We start from the raw sequence: 18,394 nt of genomic DNA on the forward strand, positions 1-18,394 counted from the left end.
ACGACCCCACTAGCCGAGGGCGAGGCCTTTACAGCCGGCGGACAAAAAAAAACATAGAAAGAAAGGAAAATATAAAATAATTAAAAAATCTATATTTTTAAAATCCACATAGGATGATTTGCCAAAAGTGGCACTCAAATGATCAATTTTACTTCGATGTGGTACTCAAGTGAGCGAAAAAAAAAAAATTATGGCACTCAAGTGAGCGTTGTACGAAAGTTGTGACACTCCTACTGTTCTTATCCCTTATAATATATAATGGGACAAGTGCATTAGAAGTCCTAAAATTTGTCACAAAGTGTAATCGAATCCTAAAATTTTCAAAAAATACAATTGAGTTTTAAAACTTATTAAATTGGTCCAAACAAATCATTTTGTTGATTGCACTTTAATAACAAGTTTTAGGATTTGATTGCACTTTTTGATAGTTTTAGAATTCAATTGCACTTTTGTGATAAGTTTTAGGACTTATAGTGCATTTATCCCATTATGCACATCCAAATGTAAAGAAATTTTTTTCACATTAACGTATTTATGCAATAAAATAACATGATATTTTGACCTATTTCATTTCGTTCGTTATTTACTATATTTTAGTAATTGTACTTAGATACTAAAATAAGGGATAAGTGCATTGAAAGTCTTAAAAATCATCACGAAAATACAATTGAGTCATAAAACTTAAAAAAAATGTAATCAAGTCCTAAAACTTATTAAGTTGGTGAAATTGAGTCCTTTCGTTGTCTCCGTCCAACTTGGCTAAAAGAAAATGCTGATGTGATTTTTTTTAATATTCTCTCTCTTACGTGGCGATGACATGGCTAAATCATGAAACATAAGGCTAAAACGATATCGTTTTCGTCCAAATCTGATTTTTAATATAGATTTAAAACTTATCACAAAAGTGCAATTGAGTCCTAAATTTTTCAAAAATTTCAATCAAGTCATAAAACTTATCATCAAAGTGCAATTGAGTCCTAAAACATTCACAAATTACAATCAAGTCCTAAAACTTGTTAGTATTTTCCGTTTGTCAAGTTGGAAAAATTTAATTGAATGACAAGATTGCACCAACTTAACAAGTTTTAAAATTTAATTGCACTTTTTGAAAGTTTTATGACTTAATTGTACTTTCGTGACAAGTTTTAGGATTTCCAATACACTTATCTCTTTTATTTAAATTAAATTTAAAAAATAAGCTAAATTAGAAAGAAAGAAAAAAGGGTTTAGGGGGAAGGAGAGAGAAACCGTGCGAGGAGGGCTGGAATCCTTGTCGCTGCTGCCCCACCATCGCCGGGAAGGGCCGACGAGGGTGGGGGGAATGACCGGCGAGGATCACCGGGCCAGAGACCCTCGCTGATCGCAGGCGAGGATTACCAGCCCTTGCCTAGACCTGGCTGCCACTTGACCTGGGTAAGGGCCATGGTCATCGCCTACGGTCAGCAACCCCTGTCGGCCATCGCCCACCCTCATCGGCCCTTCCTAGTGATGGTGGGGAACGGTGAGGGCTTCCTCTTTCTCCCTTTATTATTTTTAATTTAGCTTATTTCTAAAATTTAATTTAAATAAAATTTGTATTAAAAATCATATTTAGATCAAAATGACATCGTTTTAGTTATGTCATAGCCATGTAGGTTAGATAAAATAATTTTAAAAAAGCCACATCAGCATTTTTTGCTAGCTAAATTGGACTAAGTTAATGGAAGAACTCAATTGAACCGATTTGATAAGTTTAAAACTTAATTAAACTTTTTGTAAGTTTTAAGATTTTAAGTGCACTTATCCCCTAAAATAATATATTATGTTAAATTTAAGGTAGGAAATTTCTTTAATGGAAAGAGTTACAACTAGAATAAAGAAATAATGTAGAGCGAGGGGAAGGAGGGGGACAAGGGCAATAAATAGGCAGAAAGTGAGCGGAAAGTGCAAGAAAAGTACTCCACGCAAGAAGATTGACCAAATATGCATGTAATTTAGAGTTTTATGTGTTAACCTTAGCGGCAACTCTTAAAGAAGACATTTTTTTATAAATATAAAGATATGCTCAAGCATTCTTCTACTTTTGAGTCCTGATTTTTGAATCCCAATATTTGGAATTTGGCACAGCAAAGATAAGCCTTTGTGATTTTTCTTGCACCTTATGTAACTCCTCTCTATTGTATGAATATTTAGTGCTCGTGAACATGTATCTTCTAGATGGATTGAGATCCTAAAAAAGTAGGGGTTACTTTACCTGGTAAAGAACCTCTAATAAAAAAGCCCTTGTTTTGAGAAGGAGTTTCCTCAAAACCACATTTAACTTAGGCTGTGCAACTAGTCCGGTTCTACTAAAAAATCGGACCGAACCGCCCATAAAAACAGGTCTAGTTCCCAATTCCAATAGAAACAAGTCCGGTTCCCGATTCCAAATTTTTGGAACTTAGAATCGGTATTGTGTGGATAGATTCTAGATAGACCGGTCAAATGGGTGGGTCGGATCGAAAATGATCAAACCCAAATTGACCCATTTAACCAGTTTTGACCCATATCCATTTAATACAAATTTAGTAACCTATACTCAACCCAACTATTCCCAACCCGATATATATTATTAAAGTACTTCCATTTCTAACCTAATCTAAAAAAACCCATACCCAAACTAAGGTGAGAGCACAAGATCGAGTAACGGTGAGAGAGACTGAAGAGAGAATATAGAAGTGGGTTGGATCTAAATAAGTTGTTGACCTATTTAACACTCATATTATTTTGGGTTTTATCATTCTAAACCAATTTACTAAATATAACTAACGCATATAATAATTCAGCTCATCAAATATGCTTTAAGAATAGACCTATTTTGACTAATCTAGTTTTAGATTATGGGTGATAAACCTACCCACTCACTCGAGAATCGGTTAGAACCTATTTTATGAAGTTGGAAGAAAACGATTGATTTTTCTTAAATTAGCTTAACTTCCGTATTGCTTTATATTTTTGTTTGTTTTGTAACAATATTTTACTTTTAGCCGTTTTGTTGCGCATACTACTTTCACTTACAAACGGAGTCACTTTACTATACACGACAAAATCGCTTGTTAATCATTAGTGAAGTCGAATCAGCGTTTTGACGACATTTCAAACTTTTCAAATCAAAAACACATTATCGCTAGGAAATTAATTGAGGACCGTTCGAGGTCTTAACCAACATAAGATCTGCAGTACTGAAGAGGCATCGTGGAATGCAGATCTATAATCCCCGAATCTAAAAATCCCATAATTTCTTTTGACCAGTTACTGCACACGTGGACCTAGTTAGAATTCACCTGGGTTCTTTATGTATTAGATCGACCTAAATTTAGAGTTTACCTAAATTGATCGATAGCTGCAAACTCTAATTAGGTGTTTAAGTTTATGATCGGCTGAAGCTAGGATCTGAAAAGACCCTAGGAGCCGAAGACACCACTGGCCGCACCCGTCCCATTGCCCAAAATTCACCTTCACCGGTCTGAGTAGGGGTATGATGGTCGTCGCAGTTCGAAGGAAAGGCAGTGGAGTAGCAGATACTGCCTAGAGTTGTTTTGGGTGCTTCTACATTCACGTACTTATCCACCATTCAATTTCTTTAACAGAGAATCAGGGCCCAACTTCTAAGTAACCAAACTCACGACGTCCCATTGTCCAGATCGAAAACGAAACAGAAAAGTTGTAAGCTCCAACATTGAAATAGGAAACACAACATGACCTTCAACCATAAAGTTCCTTCCACAACCGCAAGAACCCAAAATTATCATCTACAAGGAAACGGAAAGGGTAAAAATCTCAAAAACACAACCACCTAGCATCTTCAAACATCGGCCATCTACCATCTTAATCAACCTCCTCGATCTTGGGGCCAGCGCCGCTACCGCCTGCCGGAGGAACATCGTCATCCATGCCACCGCCCATGTGAGGACCAGCACCTTGGTACGTCTTCGCAATTATGGGGTTGTGGATGCCTTCAAGCTCCTTCATCTTGTCCTTGAACTTGTCTGCGTCGGCGAGCTGGTTGCCATCCAACCAGTGAATGGCTTCCTCGATGACATCCTCAATCTTCTTCTTGTCCACCGCAGGGAGCTTGGCGCTGATTTTCTTGTCCTTGATGGTGTTCCTCATGTTGTAGGCGCAATTCTCCAGTGCGTTCTTTGCGTCCACCTTCTTCTTGTGCTCCTCATCCTCGGCCTTGTATTTCTCCGCTTCCTGTACCATCTTCTCAATCTCTTCCTTGGACAGCCTTCCCTTGTCGTTTGTGAACGGGATCTTGTTCTTCTGGTCGGTGGTCTTGTCTTCAGCTGAGACATTCAATATACCGTTAGAATCAATTTCCAAGCGGATGTTAATCTGAGGAACACCCCTAGGAGCTGGAGGAATGCCCCAGATCTTAAACTTGCCCAACAAGTTATTATGCCTGTTTCTCGCTCTCTCACCCTCATAAACCTGGATGAGTACATCGGGTTGGTTGTCCGAGTAGGTCGAGAAGACTTGCTCCTTCTTGGTGGGAACTGTGGTGTTTCTTGGGATCAAGACAGTCGTAACACCTCCAGCAGTTTCCAAACCAAGAGAGAGCGGAGTAACATCCAAGAGCAACAGATCTTGCAACTTCTCATTGCCCTCACCACTCAAAATTGCCGCTTGCACTGCTGCACCATAAGCCACAGCCTCGTCAGGGTTGATGCTCTTGCACAGCTCCTTCCCATTGAAAAAGTCCTGTAATAATTGCTGCACCTTGGGGATCCTAGTAGAACCACCCACAAGAACAACATCATGCACACTGCTCTTGTCCATCTTAGCGTCTCTCAAGCACTTCTCGACAGGCTCCATACACTTCCTGAAGAGGTCCATGTTCAGCTCCTCGAATCTGGCACGAGTAATGGCGGTATAAAAATCAACACCCTCATAAAGAGAGTCAATTTCGACAGTTGTTTGAGGAGTCGAGGAGAGAGTCTTCTTCGCCCTTTCACAGGCAGTCCACAATCTCCTAAGAGCTCTGGGATTTCCACTGATGTCCTTCTTGTGCTTCCTCTTAAACTCCTGTACAAAGTGGTTGACCATTCGGTTATCAAAGTCCTCACCGCCAAGATGAGTGTCTCCAGCTGTAGCCTTCACTGCAAAGATACCCTCTTCAATAGTAAGCAGAGAAACATCAAAAGTACCACCCCCAAGGTCAAAAATCAACACATTCTTTTCTCCAGTGCTGGTCGCCTTCTTGTCAAGACCATAAGCAATGGCTGCCGCGGATGGTTCATTGATAATACGCATGACATTGAGGCCAGCAATGACACCGGCATCCTTTGTGGCCTGCCTCTGAGAGTCATTGAAGTGAGCAGGGACCGTGACAACAGCATTCTTGATAGACGTCCCAAGGTATGCCTCAGCGATCTCGCGCATCTTCGTGAGGACCATGGATGAGATTTCCTCCGCAGTGAACCGCTTCTGTTTTCCCTTGTAGCGGACGACAATCATGGGCTTGTCGCCAGGACCAGCAATGACCCTGAACGGCCAGAGTTTCATATCTTTCTGAACTGAAGGGTCGCTGAATCTCCTTCCGATCAACCGCTTCCCATCTGTCAATACATCAAAATTGTCATATCAGCTTCAGTCGTCAGCTATAACACCTTGATGAACTAGGAGTTCAAGCAAATAAGGTAAAGAAACGGTAAAATCTCATGAGACCAGCCAGTTAAAAAACTAGCCAACAAGTAGAGGTCCCTCTCTAACTTTGAAGATAAATTCACAATCTTAATGGCCATCCCCACAACTAAGCCATCCTTCATACCTTGTCTACTTAGATGTGCCATTAACATAGCTTAAACATACAGAACAACTATAAAATACGGTCGCCCATGCCCAACACTTTTGGTGATAATTAACGTGAGCAGCAAAGCTTGCCCCAAACTAAAAATAACATGGCATCAACGATCTGACTAGCATCAACATGCAGTAAACATCAACTATGTGTACCCACTATTTCACCAAAAAAAAAAAACAAGTAAATTCATCCAAAGAAAGCTAAAAAAAATTAAAAGTGCGTTTGTTTCGCGGAAAACTCAATAATAAAGGAAAATGATTTTCCGAAAGGCATTTTTCAGGAATACGATTAGTTTTCTTTTGTTTGGTGATATGATTGAAATCATCTTCTGATGTTTGGATTTCATTGGAAAATGATTTCAATCTCATGATTTTATCTCAAGCAAAAAAAAATTTCGAATTTTTTTAATTATTTTTATTTTTTAAAATATTCGAATTTTTAATTATTTTTATTTCTCTTTTTAAAAAAATCGAATTTTTAATTTTCTTTTGTCTTTTCTTGTTCTTTTTTCTTTTCTTTCATTTTCATTTTCCTCCTTCCTCCGCCGCAACCGGCTGGCGATAGCCACAGGCGAGCTCGAGGCTTGCTTAGCGACGACCACAGGGGAGCCCAAGCTCGCCGACCTGCGTCTTGGCTAGTCGTCGGGCTACCAGCCATCGCCAAGGCACAAGGCCGACGAGGAAGAAGGAGGAAGGAAAAGAAAGAAAAGTGAAAAGAAAAAATAAAAAAATAAAAAAATCGATTTAAAGAAAAAACATATTTATAAGAATAACTCCATTAACCAAGGATTCGAGCCCGAGCGCCAAGGACCCGCGCATGGTCTTTATGGACTTGGGCCTAAGGATTAGGACTAGAGCTCGAGCGTCGGGGATCGAGACAGCCTTATGGACCCGAGTCTAGGTGCCGGAGCATTGGGTACGGCCATCAGGGGTTTAGGCCTGACCTTGATGGTCCTGGGCATGGGCGTTGGGGGCCTAGGCCTGAGCATCGTGGTCCTGGGCTTGGCCTCAGTGGACCCGGGTCCAGCCGCCGAAGACCTGGTCCTGAACGTCAAGACACGAGAACTACCGTTGGGGTTTCGTGCCCAAGCGTAAAGTTCTGGGTCCAAGCACTAATATTTAGTTATATTTTGGAAAACGTTTAGCTTTAATAGGAAATTTTTTTTCGTTGACTCATTTTCCTGAGCAAACCAAATGCTGAAAAATGAGGAAAATGTTTTTCCGGAAAATGTGTTTCACAAAACAAACGAATCCTAAGAACATTGAAGAACAACGTGACAGCCATCGAACAGAGACCAAGCTGAGCCACCAAAGAAACAGAGTAAGAAACGAGGTTACTTACCGAAGACGGAGTTGGCGGGGTTCATGAAGACCTTATTCTTGGCAGCGTCGCCCATAAGCCTCTCGGTGCGGGTAAAGGCGACGCAGGAGGGCGTCGTCCTGTTGCCCTGGTCATTGGCAATGATCACGACCCGGTCTTGTTGCCAGACGCCGACGCACGAGTACGCCGTTCCCAAGTCGATGCCGATCGCGAGCCCCTCTCCTTTTCCGGCCATGATTCCTCTTTGTTTTTTATTCTCTCTGAAAAAATTAGTTAGTGGTAGGGTGTTAGAACCGAGCCGAAAAATCGAACCAAGATACGAACCGAGCCGAACTGGAAATTTTGTGCATTTCGGTTCTGTTCGGTTTTCTGTTCGGATACTCAAAACAAACCAATCTTTTTTTTTTAGTTCGGTTTATTTCGGTTTGATTCGGATCAAACCAAAACTAAACTGAAAATAACCTACTGTTTTTATCCTAAAGCTAAAAGGGCTAAAACCACAAAGGGCTAAATCCTCTCTCTCGCTCTCTCGGCGCTGCTCAGTTCAGCCCCTCTCTCCGCCGTGCCAGCACCCAGACGGCTGTGGCCGTGTGGCATTCTGCAATGGCGGTCTCGCGGCGAAGAGCCGGCGAAGATTTAGCAGAAGTGGCGCTCGAACAAGCGAGATTGTGCGGAGTTCCCGTGATCAACAAGGAGAACTCAGACGAAATGGCTCGGATTTGAGGCGGATGCGATGTGGGTTCAAGAGTGCAGGTGGGAAAAGTTGCTGTTCTAGTCGATCCGTGCTCGTATCTTACCTCATTCGCATCAGAGTATGCGTGCATCGGTTTCAGTTTCGAGCGACGACCCCCACAGCGAATCTTGGACACACATATGAAGAAACAGAGCACCCCAAAAAATAGAAATATCCAATAAGATTGATCCCAGAACCAGCACGAGAAAGAAAGGGAAGGCAAAGGGCGGTGGAGGGATCAAGTGACGGAGAGACCCATCTTGAGAAGGATCAAGATTTGCCAAGCGCGAGAGCGTGCGAGCATGGGGAGACAGATAATGAAGAGGAGGAAACAGAGGGAAGTGGCGGTGGTGCCTCTTCGGCTTCCTTTTTCTTGCTTTGCTTTATCCCTTGCGTCACTGGGTACCAAAGAAAGAAGAATAAAGAAAAAAGGGGAGGGGGCTGTGGGAGAGAGAAGTGGGCAAGAGAGAAAGAGAGAGATCGTGTGTGCACTATGACTTCATCGTGCTTGTTGGGTCTGAATGCCCTCCACCGCCTCTCCACACTTTCAGAAAAAATAGGAAAAAATCGAAAATCGAGCCGAACCAAACCGAACCAAACTGGTTTTTTTGTTTGGTACATATTCGGTTCGAGCGAAATTCGGTTCGGTTCAAGATTCTACCCTTAACGGTTCGGTTCGATTTTTCAAAAAAAAACCGTTAACACCCATAGTTAGACGAGACTCTGTGAAGAACCTTTGTTCTGAGAGAGAGGGGGAGGGGTTCATAAGGGTTTTTTTTTTTTTGGGTCAAAATTTATAAGGGTTTTGGCTGACGTGGGAAGCGGTATTTTTGGGATTCGAGAATGTGCGGGTGGTGGAGCGGCGGTGGCCGTTGGATCTAAGAACCCGGACAGGAGGGAGCGGCTTTGACAGTTTCGACGGTTGGTGGGAGCGTCCCCTGCCTTAGGGAGGTTGACGTGTACCTTGCACTTGTAGTCAGCTAGACTTTGACGCGGAAACCTCACGTTCGTGCAGTGTTTACGTTGAGAAATCTCTTTGGTGAAAGTCTAATCGTGATCTTTATCTTCAATGATTTATGGTCACATGCTTTAGCTAACAGTCTACTGTGACAAGAAGTATGGAGTCGGCGAAACTTCATTACAAAGTATTTGTGAGCTCACCGATCAAAAGTAGACTTCTCCCTTAAGTAATTTGCAGCTAATTGCGCTAAAGAAGTTTCGTAGTTTCTTTATGATGTGGAGATCGATTAAAATAGGTCTATTTTGGACTTGCTTGTAAAACTTCTCTTTTAACACCAAAAAATTGACCCAAGGGTTGAGCCATGATCGGGCCAGTAGTGAGTTTGATTGACGAGAACTAGAGTTGGCCTCATTAGACGTGAACGAGAAGGTCGACAAAATATAAATTTGTTGCGAGTTGAGATCGACAACTCAATTGTCGCGACCTTCCTCGAGGTGAACCACGAAGAAAAGGCTAGTGCATTCCTAAGCGAGCACAATCGTTTCTCTTATGAGGTAATGCTCGCGCTTAGCACGAGCCCACGAGCCTTACTGATCATAACTTAGGTTCTCAATCAAACAAATCAAATCCGCTAACTAATTGTGGGTCAGCTAGAAATTCAAGTAAAACATCGAAATCTGCCTTACTTTTGCGAATGAAAAAATCTAAATACAATGACTTGATTACATTATATTAATCTTAACGTTCTTTCGTGGCATTTTCTCTTTTTATGAAACCATTTGCGTGCAATCTCTTTGTCAATTTTATCCTAAGCCACATACACTGCGCAAGCAATAAAGATAACACCCAATAGTCAAGCCTTGGGACGGGTCCTATGCACTTTATTAAGATTTCCACCAAAGGGCACGGCAAAGAGAGGACGCTGGAGGGATGGAGACCGAGAAATTCACCAGTGAAAGGGAAGCCGGGGGGGCGGTACTAGAGCCGAGAGAAAGAACGCCGGACAAGGGGGGGACCTTCACGGATTGGTTCAAGGGCCGCCGGCGTCGACGGAATCACCAGATGAAGATCCACGGATGGAGGAGGGCATGCTGCTCCCGACTTGATGGAGTAAACGCCGGTAAGACACACGCCAAGGTCACAAGCGGAGAGAGGGACCGTCAGGCTTGGAGACCACCTTGGAGGAGCACCGGCCGTGGGAGCTTGAACCGATAAAATAACAGGAATATCTACTACTCCATAGAATTCGAATGAGATTCTATTTTGACTATTATGGAGATCATTAGCGGGAAAAGTGCAAAAAAAGTCCTAAACCTTTTGCATTAGTGCCAATTTAGTCCTAAACCTTTTTTTGGTGCCAATTCAGTCCTAAACCTTTTGCATTGGTGCCAATTTAGTCCTAAACCTTTTTTTGGTGCCAATTAAGTCCTAAACTTTTTAAATTGGTGCCAATTCAGTCCTAAACCTTTTATTTTTGTGCCAATTTAGTCCTTCCGATCAATTTTGATCGGAATTTTGACGTGGACGGTTGCCGGCGACCGTCATCGTCACCGCGCCGACGTGGCGCCGACGTGGAAAGATTAAATAATATTTTAATATTTTTTTGAATTTTTATTTTTTTTGTTTTTTTTCTTTTTTTTTCCACTTTTTTTTTGGCTTTCTCCTTCCTCTGGCCGGTCGCCAGTCCGGCGACCGGCCAGAGGCTAGTGGCCGGTCGCCAGTCCGGCGACCGGCCAGAGGCTAGTGGCCGGCGAGCTCGACCTCGCCGGCCCCGGAGGGCGCCCTCGCCGGCGAGGCCGAGCCTCGCCTTGGTCGGGCGAGGCTCGACCTCGCCGGATCCGGCGAGGTCGGGCCTCCCCGACCATGGCGAGGCTCGAGCACTCGCCGGAGGCCGCGGCGAGGCGAGCCTCGCCATGGTCGGGCGAGGCCCGACCTCGCCGGATCGCGGCCGGGCCTCGCCGCGGCGGCCGGGCGAGGTCGGGCGAAGTGGCGAGGCTCGAGCCCTCGCCGGCCACCGGGAGGGCGGCTCTCCGGCGAGGGCGAGCCTCGCCATGGTTGGGCGAGGCCCGACCTCGCCGAATCCGCGAGGTCGGGCCTCGCCCGCCCGCCGGCGAGGCCCGACCTCGCCCAGATCCGGCGAGGTCGGGCCTCGCCCGACCATGGCGAGGCTCGCCCTCGCCGGGCGAGGCCGCCCTCCACAGTGGCCGGCGAGGTCGAACTCGCCGGCCTCTGGCCTCTAGCCGGTCGCCGGACCGGCGACCGGCCAGAGGAAGGAGAAAGCCAAAAAAAAAAAGTGGAAAAAAAAAGAAAAAAAAGGAAAAAAATAAAAATTCAAAAAAATATTAAAATATTATTAAAGTTGTCCTCGTCGGCGCCGGTGACCGGCCACCGCCCGGCAGCCGTCCACGTCAGCAAATTCCGGTCAAAATTGACCGGAAGGACTAAATTGGCACAAAAACAAAAGGTTTAGGACTGAATTGGCATCAATTTAAAAGGTTTAAGACTTAATTGGCACCAAAAAAAGGTTTAGGACTAAATTGGCACCAATGCAAAAGGTTTAGGACTGAATTGGCACCAAAAAAAGGTTTAGGACTAAATTGGCACTAATGCAAAAGGTTTAGGACTTTTTTGGCACTTTTCCCGATCATTAGCTAAAGTATTCCTAAACGGCACATTGGTAAAAAGGTAAGGGATAGAAATTAAAAGTTAAAATCAAAATGGAAAGACTTCTATCTAATCGAAAACTTGTCACTATTGCGAAAGACTCGTTGCGAATATTTTATTTGCAGAGGAGCCTAATTAGACTATTAAGAGGGACTTGATTTGCCATATAGGCTCCGTTTGGTTGCGATTGCTTCTCAAAAGCCCTTTAAAGTCTCTGTATTGGGCTTTCAGCATTTGCGGAAGCTAACTAATTTTTTTTCTTTTCTTTTTTCCCTCATTAAATTAACTAAATCCGAATTCTACCCTTCCCTCGCACACCAATCTCTCTCCTCCCCCTCTCTTCTCTGCCGCGCCACTGCAACCTCGCCATCTCGGCGAGCCAAATCTAATCCCCGGCAAGCCTCGCTTGAGGTTGTGCGACACCAGGTGACGGTTGCTTGTGTGGCCCGACGGTTACTTGGGTCGCGTGACCTTAGGCTACCCTAGCTTGAGGTCGCCTCAAGTCGTGCGACCAGGTGACGGTCGCCGATGCCAGATCTGGCTCGCCGACGACTTAAGCCATTTGTCGGTGTCGGATTGGAGTTCAGTTTTCTTATTGAAAAAAAAATAGCAAAAGTCCTTTACAAATGTGATTTTTTCTAAGCAGTATTTAAAACAAAGTTGCTTCCTAATCACTTTTAAATTACACTTTACCAAACACTATTACACTTCAAAAAAACCCCTTAACCTACTATCATTTGCCTTTTCCCAAAGGTTTTCCCCAAAAACCCAACCAAACGCACCCATAATGCTGCATGTGATTATCATCAAGAGATATCGTTTCATTATTACGTCTTGCGTCCGATTTGCCACGTCATGGTGCATGCTATCATCTCATTGTCATGTTTTGCATTCGATTTGCTACGTCATGCTACATATGATTATTATTATCATGTCATGTCAGCACGTCGTCATGTCATCACGTCATGTCTTGCCTCTCATTTGACATGTCATATTTCATGTCTCACGTCGTCATGTCATCACGTCATGTCTTGCCTCTCATTTGACATGTCATATTTCATGTGATTATTGTCATGTCATGTAATTTCTTCATGTTTTGCATTCATTTGTCATGTCCTGTTACGTATAGTTATTACTATATTATATCACTCACGCATGTCATAATTGAAATTTGCATTTGGATTGACATTCGAATACACTTCCCCACACAGACGGAGTCACTTTATGCTCGCTAATCATTAGTGAAGTCGAATCAGTTTTTTGAGGACATTAATTGAGGAATGTTCTGGGGCTTAGCCAACTTTAGGGCTGCAGTACCGTAAAGACATTAGAGCTGCGGAACGGTAAAGGCATCATGGAAAGCAGACCTATAATCCCCGACCCTAAAAATCTCATTTTTTTTCTTTTGACCAGTTACTGTACACGAGGACACAGTTAGAATTCATCCAGGTTCTCTGTGCATTAAATCGACCTAAATTTAGAATTTACCTAGGTAACTCTAATTTGGTGTTTGAGTTTTTGATCGGCCGAAGAAAGGATTTGAAAAGACCCTAAGAGACGAAGACACGTCTAGCCGCACCCGTCCCATTGCCAAAAGATCACCTTCACAGGTCTGAGCCAGGGGCATGAAGGTCGTCGCAATTCGAAGGAACGGCAGTGGAGTAGCAGATATTGCCTAGAATAATTTGTTTTGGGTGCTTCTACATTCACATACTTGATCCACCATTCAATTTCTTTAACAGAGATTCTAGGCCCAACTTCCACAAGTAACCCATCCCACAACATCCCGTTGTCCAGAGCGAAAACGAAACAGAAAAGTTGCGCACTCATATAAGTTCCAGCATTGAAAGAGGAAAACACAACATGACCTTCAACCAGAAGGTTCCTTCCACAACCGAAAGAAACCCAAAATTACCATCCACAAGGAATGGGAAAAGTAAAAAACTCATAGACACAACCACCTAGCATCCTCAAGCATAGGTCCCCTACCATCTTTAATCAACCTCCTCGATCTTGGGGCCAGCGCCGCTACCACCTGCCGGAGGAGTATCTTCATCCATGCCACCACCCATGTCAGGACCAGCACCCTGGTACATCTTTGCAATTATGGGGTTACAGATGCCTTCGAGCTCCTTCATCTTGTCCTCAAACTCGTCCGCCTCGGCGAGCTGGTTGCCATCCAACCAGTGGATAGCTTCCTCAATGGCATCCTCAATCTTTTTCTTGTCTGCCGCAGGGAGCTTGGCGCTGATCTTCTCGTCCTTGATGGTGTTCCTCATGTTGTAGGCGTAATTCTCCAGTGCGTTCTTTGCGTCCACCTTCTTCTTGTGCTCCTCATCCTCGGACTTGTATTTCTCCGCTTCCTGCACCATCTTCTCAATCTCTTCCTTCGACAGCCTTCCCTTGTCGTTTGTGATCGTGATCTTGTTCTTCTGGCCAGTGGTCTTGTCTTCAGCCGAGACATTCAATATACCGTTAGCGTCAATGTCGAAGCAGACGTTAATCTGAGGAACGCCCCTAGGAGCTGGAGGAATGCCCGAGAGCTCAAACTTGCCCAACAAGTTATTATCCCTGGTTCTCGCTCTCTCCCCCTCATAAACCTGGATGAGTACACCAGGTTGGTTGTCCGAGTAGGTGGAGAAGACTTGCTCCTTCTTGGTGGGAACTGTGGTGTTTCTTGGGATCAAGACAGTCATGACACCTCCAGCAGTTTCCAAACCAAGAGAGAGCGGAGTAACATCCAAGAGCAATAGATCTTGCACCTTCTCATTGCCCTCACCACTCAAAATTGCCGCTTGGACTGCTGCACCATAAGCCACAGCCTCGTCAGGGTTGATGCTCTTGCACAGCTCCTTCCCATTGAAGAAGTCCTGCAATAGCTGCTGCACCTTGGGGATCCTAGTAGAACCACCCACAAGAACAACATCATGCACAGTGCTCTTGTCCATCTTAGCATCTCTCAAGCACTTCTCGACAGGCTCCATACACTTCCTGAAGAGGTCCATGTTCAGCTCCTCGAATCTGGCACGGGTGATGGTGGTATAAAAATCAACACCCTCATAAAGAGAGTCGATTTCAATAGTTGTTTGAGCAGTTGAGGAGAGAGTCCTCTTCGCCCTTTCACAAGCAGTCCTCAACCTCCTCAGAGCTCTGGGATTTCCACTGATGTCCTTCTTATGCTTCCTCTTAAACTCCTGTACAAAGTGGTTGACCATTCGGTTATCAAAGTCCTCACCGCCAAGATGAGTGTCTCCAGCTGTAGCCTTCACTTCGAAGATACCCTCTTCAATAGTAAGCAGAGAAACATCAAAAGTACCACCCCCAAGGTCAAAAATCAACACATTCTTTTCTCCAAGGCTGGTCGCCTTCTTGTCAAGACCATAAGCAATGGCTGCTGCAGTCGGTTCATTGATAATTCGCATGACATTGAGGCCAGCAATGACACCAGCATCCTTCGTGGCCTGCCTCTGAGAGTCATTGAAGTAGGCAGGGACCGTGACAACGGCATTCTTGATAGACGTCCCGAGGTATGCCTCAGCGATCTCGCGCATCTTCGTGAGGACCATGGATGAGATTTCCTCCGCAGAAAACTGCTTCTCTTCGCCCTTGTATTGGACGACAATCATGGGCTTGTCGCCGGGACCAGCAATGACCTTGAACGGCCAGTGCCTCATATCACTCTGGACCGAAGGGTCGCTGAATCTCCTCCCGATCAACCGCTTCGCATCTGTCAATACATCAAAATTACCATATCAGCATCAGTCGTCGGAATAACACCATGATGAACTAGGACTTCCAAATCAGAAGAAACGGTAGAACTAAAATCTGACGAGACCGGACAATTAACAAAACAGCGATCAAGTAGAAGTCCCTCTCTTAACTTGGAAGACAAATTTCCATAATCCTAGGTGCATTTATTTTGTGGAAAATGGATAATTTTTAGAAAATACTTTCCAAAAAATCATTTTTCAGGAAAATGAGTTTATTTTTCGATATTTGATTAAAACCTAAAAAAGACTTGAAAAGTATTTTTAGTAGTTTTACGAAGAAAATGTAAAATTCGACCAAAAAAAAGAAGAAAATGTAAAAATGATCAAAAAAAATTTGTATTTTTTAAATTATTTCAAATTATTTGTTATTTTTAAATTATTTTTATTATATATTAACATAATCAAGATAAACAATTCATTTTCTCGTATTAGGAAATTTACTTTTTTAAAATTAAAAATGATATTTGTGTTGATCGAAAAGGAAATCATTTTCAAAAAATCATATAGATGAAAGTCCGAAAAATACTTCACGGTAACAATCACACCTTGATGCTAATAGAACTCACACGACTAAGCCATCATCCATACATCATCTACTCACATGTCATCAGCGCGCATTAGCATAGCTTAAACATACAGATAAAACAGGGCATCAGCGATTTCCCTAGCATCCTCTGACATGCAGCAAACATCAACTACGTATACGCACTATTTCACAAAAGGTAACTCGCTTCGTCCACACGACCAAAGAACAAGCAACTTCATCCGAAGGAAACCAGAAAACATCACGAACATCGAAGAGCCACGTCCACCGAAACGATCGACGAGACATCGACGAACACCTGATCGGAGTAGAGAAAAAACCGAGCCGCCAAAGAAACAGAGCAGGAAACGAGGTTACTCACCGAAGACGGTGTTGATGGGGTTCATGGCGACCTGGTTCTTGGCGGCGTCGCCGATCAGCCTCTCGGTATCGGTGAAGGCGACGTAGGAGGGCGTCGTCCTGTTGCCCTGGTCGTTGGCGATGATCTCGACCCGGTCGTGCTGCCAGACGCCGACGCACGAGTACGTCGTCCCGAGATCGATGCCGATCGCCGGCCCCTCCCCTTTTCCGGCCATCGATTCCCTTCTCTCTCTCTCTCTCTGGAAAATCGGGTTTGCGAAAACGGACGGTGATCGATCGCTGGCGATGATGGCGTCGGCGAAGAACAGGCTCTGTTTTCCACAGTGACGAACGTTTGTGATGATATAGAGGAAGAAGGAGAGGGGAGAGGTATTATAAAACTCTTTAGCGAGGGAAGCGTTGTTTCGGGGGCATTCGAGAACGTTCCGAAGGTGCGGCGGTGGCCGTTGGATCTGGGATACGCGGACGGTGGAGGATGGCGGCCGTGTGGGACGGTGCCAGCTGGACTTTCTTTTCGTTTTTTCTCTTTTTTTTGTTGGGTGATTTCTGGTTGATTCGAGATTTTTCCTGTTGACGTTGGACTCTTGTGAGACGTGCGCGCTCCTTTCTCTCATTTTTTAATCCATTAATTAATGGTAATTAATATGATCTTATGTATGTCTATGATCTCGCGCATTGTTCTTCCGTCAGCATTATAAATTATTGATTATTTGGTAAAGCCCTCGAGCACGTATAACTTTTCTAACCGAATTCTTCCGGCTAGAGATCTAATTGATGGTATCGATGCCCGAATTAGAGCCTGTCGAGGCTCTGTGAAATCTCATTAATAAAAGTTTAGTCGGGGGTCCTCGTCTTTTCACGAGCCGAGATCATGTGCTTTTTAGCTGATAGTTCGCCGAGCCATCTTATGTGCGCACCTGTCTACGAAGCATTTTAGGCCCGTGCAATGTGCGAATGTCATCTAAGTAAGGAAGAACGAGGGAAGAGGAATTTCTGGTGGCACATGCCACCGGCTTTCTTTGAAAATTTCTTGGTTTATGAAGGCTCGAGTATCCTACTTGTGTTTAGCTCAAGAAAAAGCACTTCGAAGAACTCTCGTCTTTGCCTATTGCAAGACTTTTTTTAGTACCTTCTCTTTTCTCGTATTTAGGGTGCGTTTGTTTAAAGAAAAGTGTTTTATGGGAATTTATTTTCCGGACTTTCACCCATTTGGTTCGCCGAAAATAGTAAGTCAATTGGAAACATTTTCCGGTCAAGGAAAATATTCATGTATAAAATTAGAAAAGTGAATTCCCAAATCTAAAAAGGTGAAAACACTTCCACGAATTACCCATCTTGAATTTGTTAATATTTTTCTTTTCTCTTCTTTCTTTTTCTATTTTTCTTTTCTTTTCTTTCTAAGAAGGAAAACATTCATGTATTTTCTTTTCTTAATAAAAATAATTTAAAAAATACAAAATTTTTTGATAATTTTCACCATCAGATTTTCTTCACCAAACAACTAAAAATGCTTTCCAAGTCTTTTTAAGTTTTAGCCAAATACCGAAAAATGAACTCATTTTCCTGGAAAATGACTTCCTGAAAAGTATTTTTCAGAAATGGTACATTTTTCGCGAAACAAACGCACCATTTTTCTTTGTTTTGCTTGTAAGCTCATTCGTGCGGAGTGTTTCAACAACTTAGGTATTGCTCATCGATTTTTCTATTTTTCTTTGCCTGCACGTGATTGTCAGCAATCCTACTCATTGTCAAATCGAGTATTTCACCATGTTCTTCTACATTAAACATTTTTACGGTTCTTTGGTATGAGCAGGTTCTTTAAAAGCTTTTATCTCGATGCTCATTCAGACCTCAAGACCATCGAGATATAAAATTTTCAGAAGGTATTATCTCTCCCTACTTCTCGAAGAAGATAAAGATATAGGAAAAATTAGGGGTGCGAGGCGTGCAAGTATCAATAAGATATCCACATCTGTAGAGTCCACCCCACAAGATGGGGATAAGTCACAGAGACTCTTGTAGGAGCGAAAGCTTATTCATTCGGTGAGATTACCTCTTAGCTAAATATCAAGAATCCAAAGGAAACATTCTTTTGTATGGTCACTCAAACCATAATAATATCTTAGGAAATGGAAAGTTACCTTTGGGAGTTTGAAAAGGACGTGCATAAGAGGATAGCCCTAAGACGTGGCTAAAGCTAGAAAGTTGCAAAGATAAA

The 18,394-nt window shown here is 43.4% G+C and overlaps 2 protein-coding genes across 2 annotated transcripts; both read right to left on the minus strand.

Moving 5' to 3' along the window:
* Window positions 1–3,728: 3,728 nt before the first annotated feature.
* On the minus strand, window positions 3,729–7,394 carry LOC115682228 (heat shock 70 kDa protein 4-like). Its single transcript, XM_030606385.2, has 2 exons — window positions 7,166–7,394; window positions 3,729–5,579 (listed from the first exon to the last, which is right to left on the minus strand). Exons 1-2 carry the CDS (start codon window positions 7,377–7,379, stop codon window positions 3,847–3,849), a joined length of 1,947 nt encoding a protein of 648 aa, XP_030462245.2. The 5' UTR covers window positions 7,380–7,394; the 3' UTR covers window positions 3,729–3,846.
* A 5,779-nt stretch (window positions 7,395–13,173) lies between these two features.
* On the minus strand, window positions 13,174–16,531 carry LOC115682230 (heat shock 70 kDa protein 4-like). Its single transcript, XM_030606387.2, has 2 exons — window positions 16,178–16,531; window positions 13,174–15,229 (listed from the first exon to the last, which is right to left on the minus strand). The coding sequence occupies exons 1-2, from the start codon at window positions 16,389–16,391 to the stop codon at window positions 13,497–13,499; spliced, it is 1,947 nt and encodes a 648-aa protein (XP_030462247.1). The 5' UTR covers window positions 16,392–16,531; the 3' UTR covers window positions 13,174–13,496.
* Window positions 16,532–18,394: the final 1,863 nt, after the last annotated feature.

This window comes from Syzygium oleosum, unplaced genomic scaffold (genome assembly GCF_021117445.2).
Source record: "Syzygium oleosum isolate NSW1041296 unplaced genomic scaffold, Sole_v2.1 Sole_v2.07, whole genome shotgun sequence".
Taxonomy (NCBI): Eukaryota; Viridiplantae; Streptophyta; class Magnoliopsida; order Myrtales; family Myrtaceae; genus Syzygium; species Syzygium oleosum.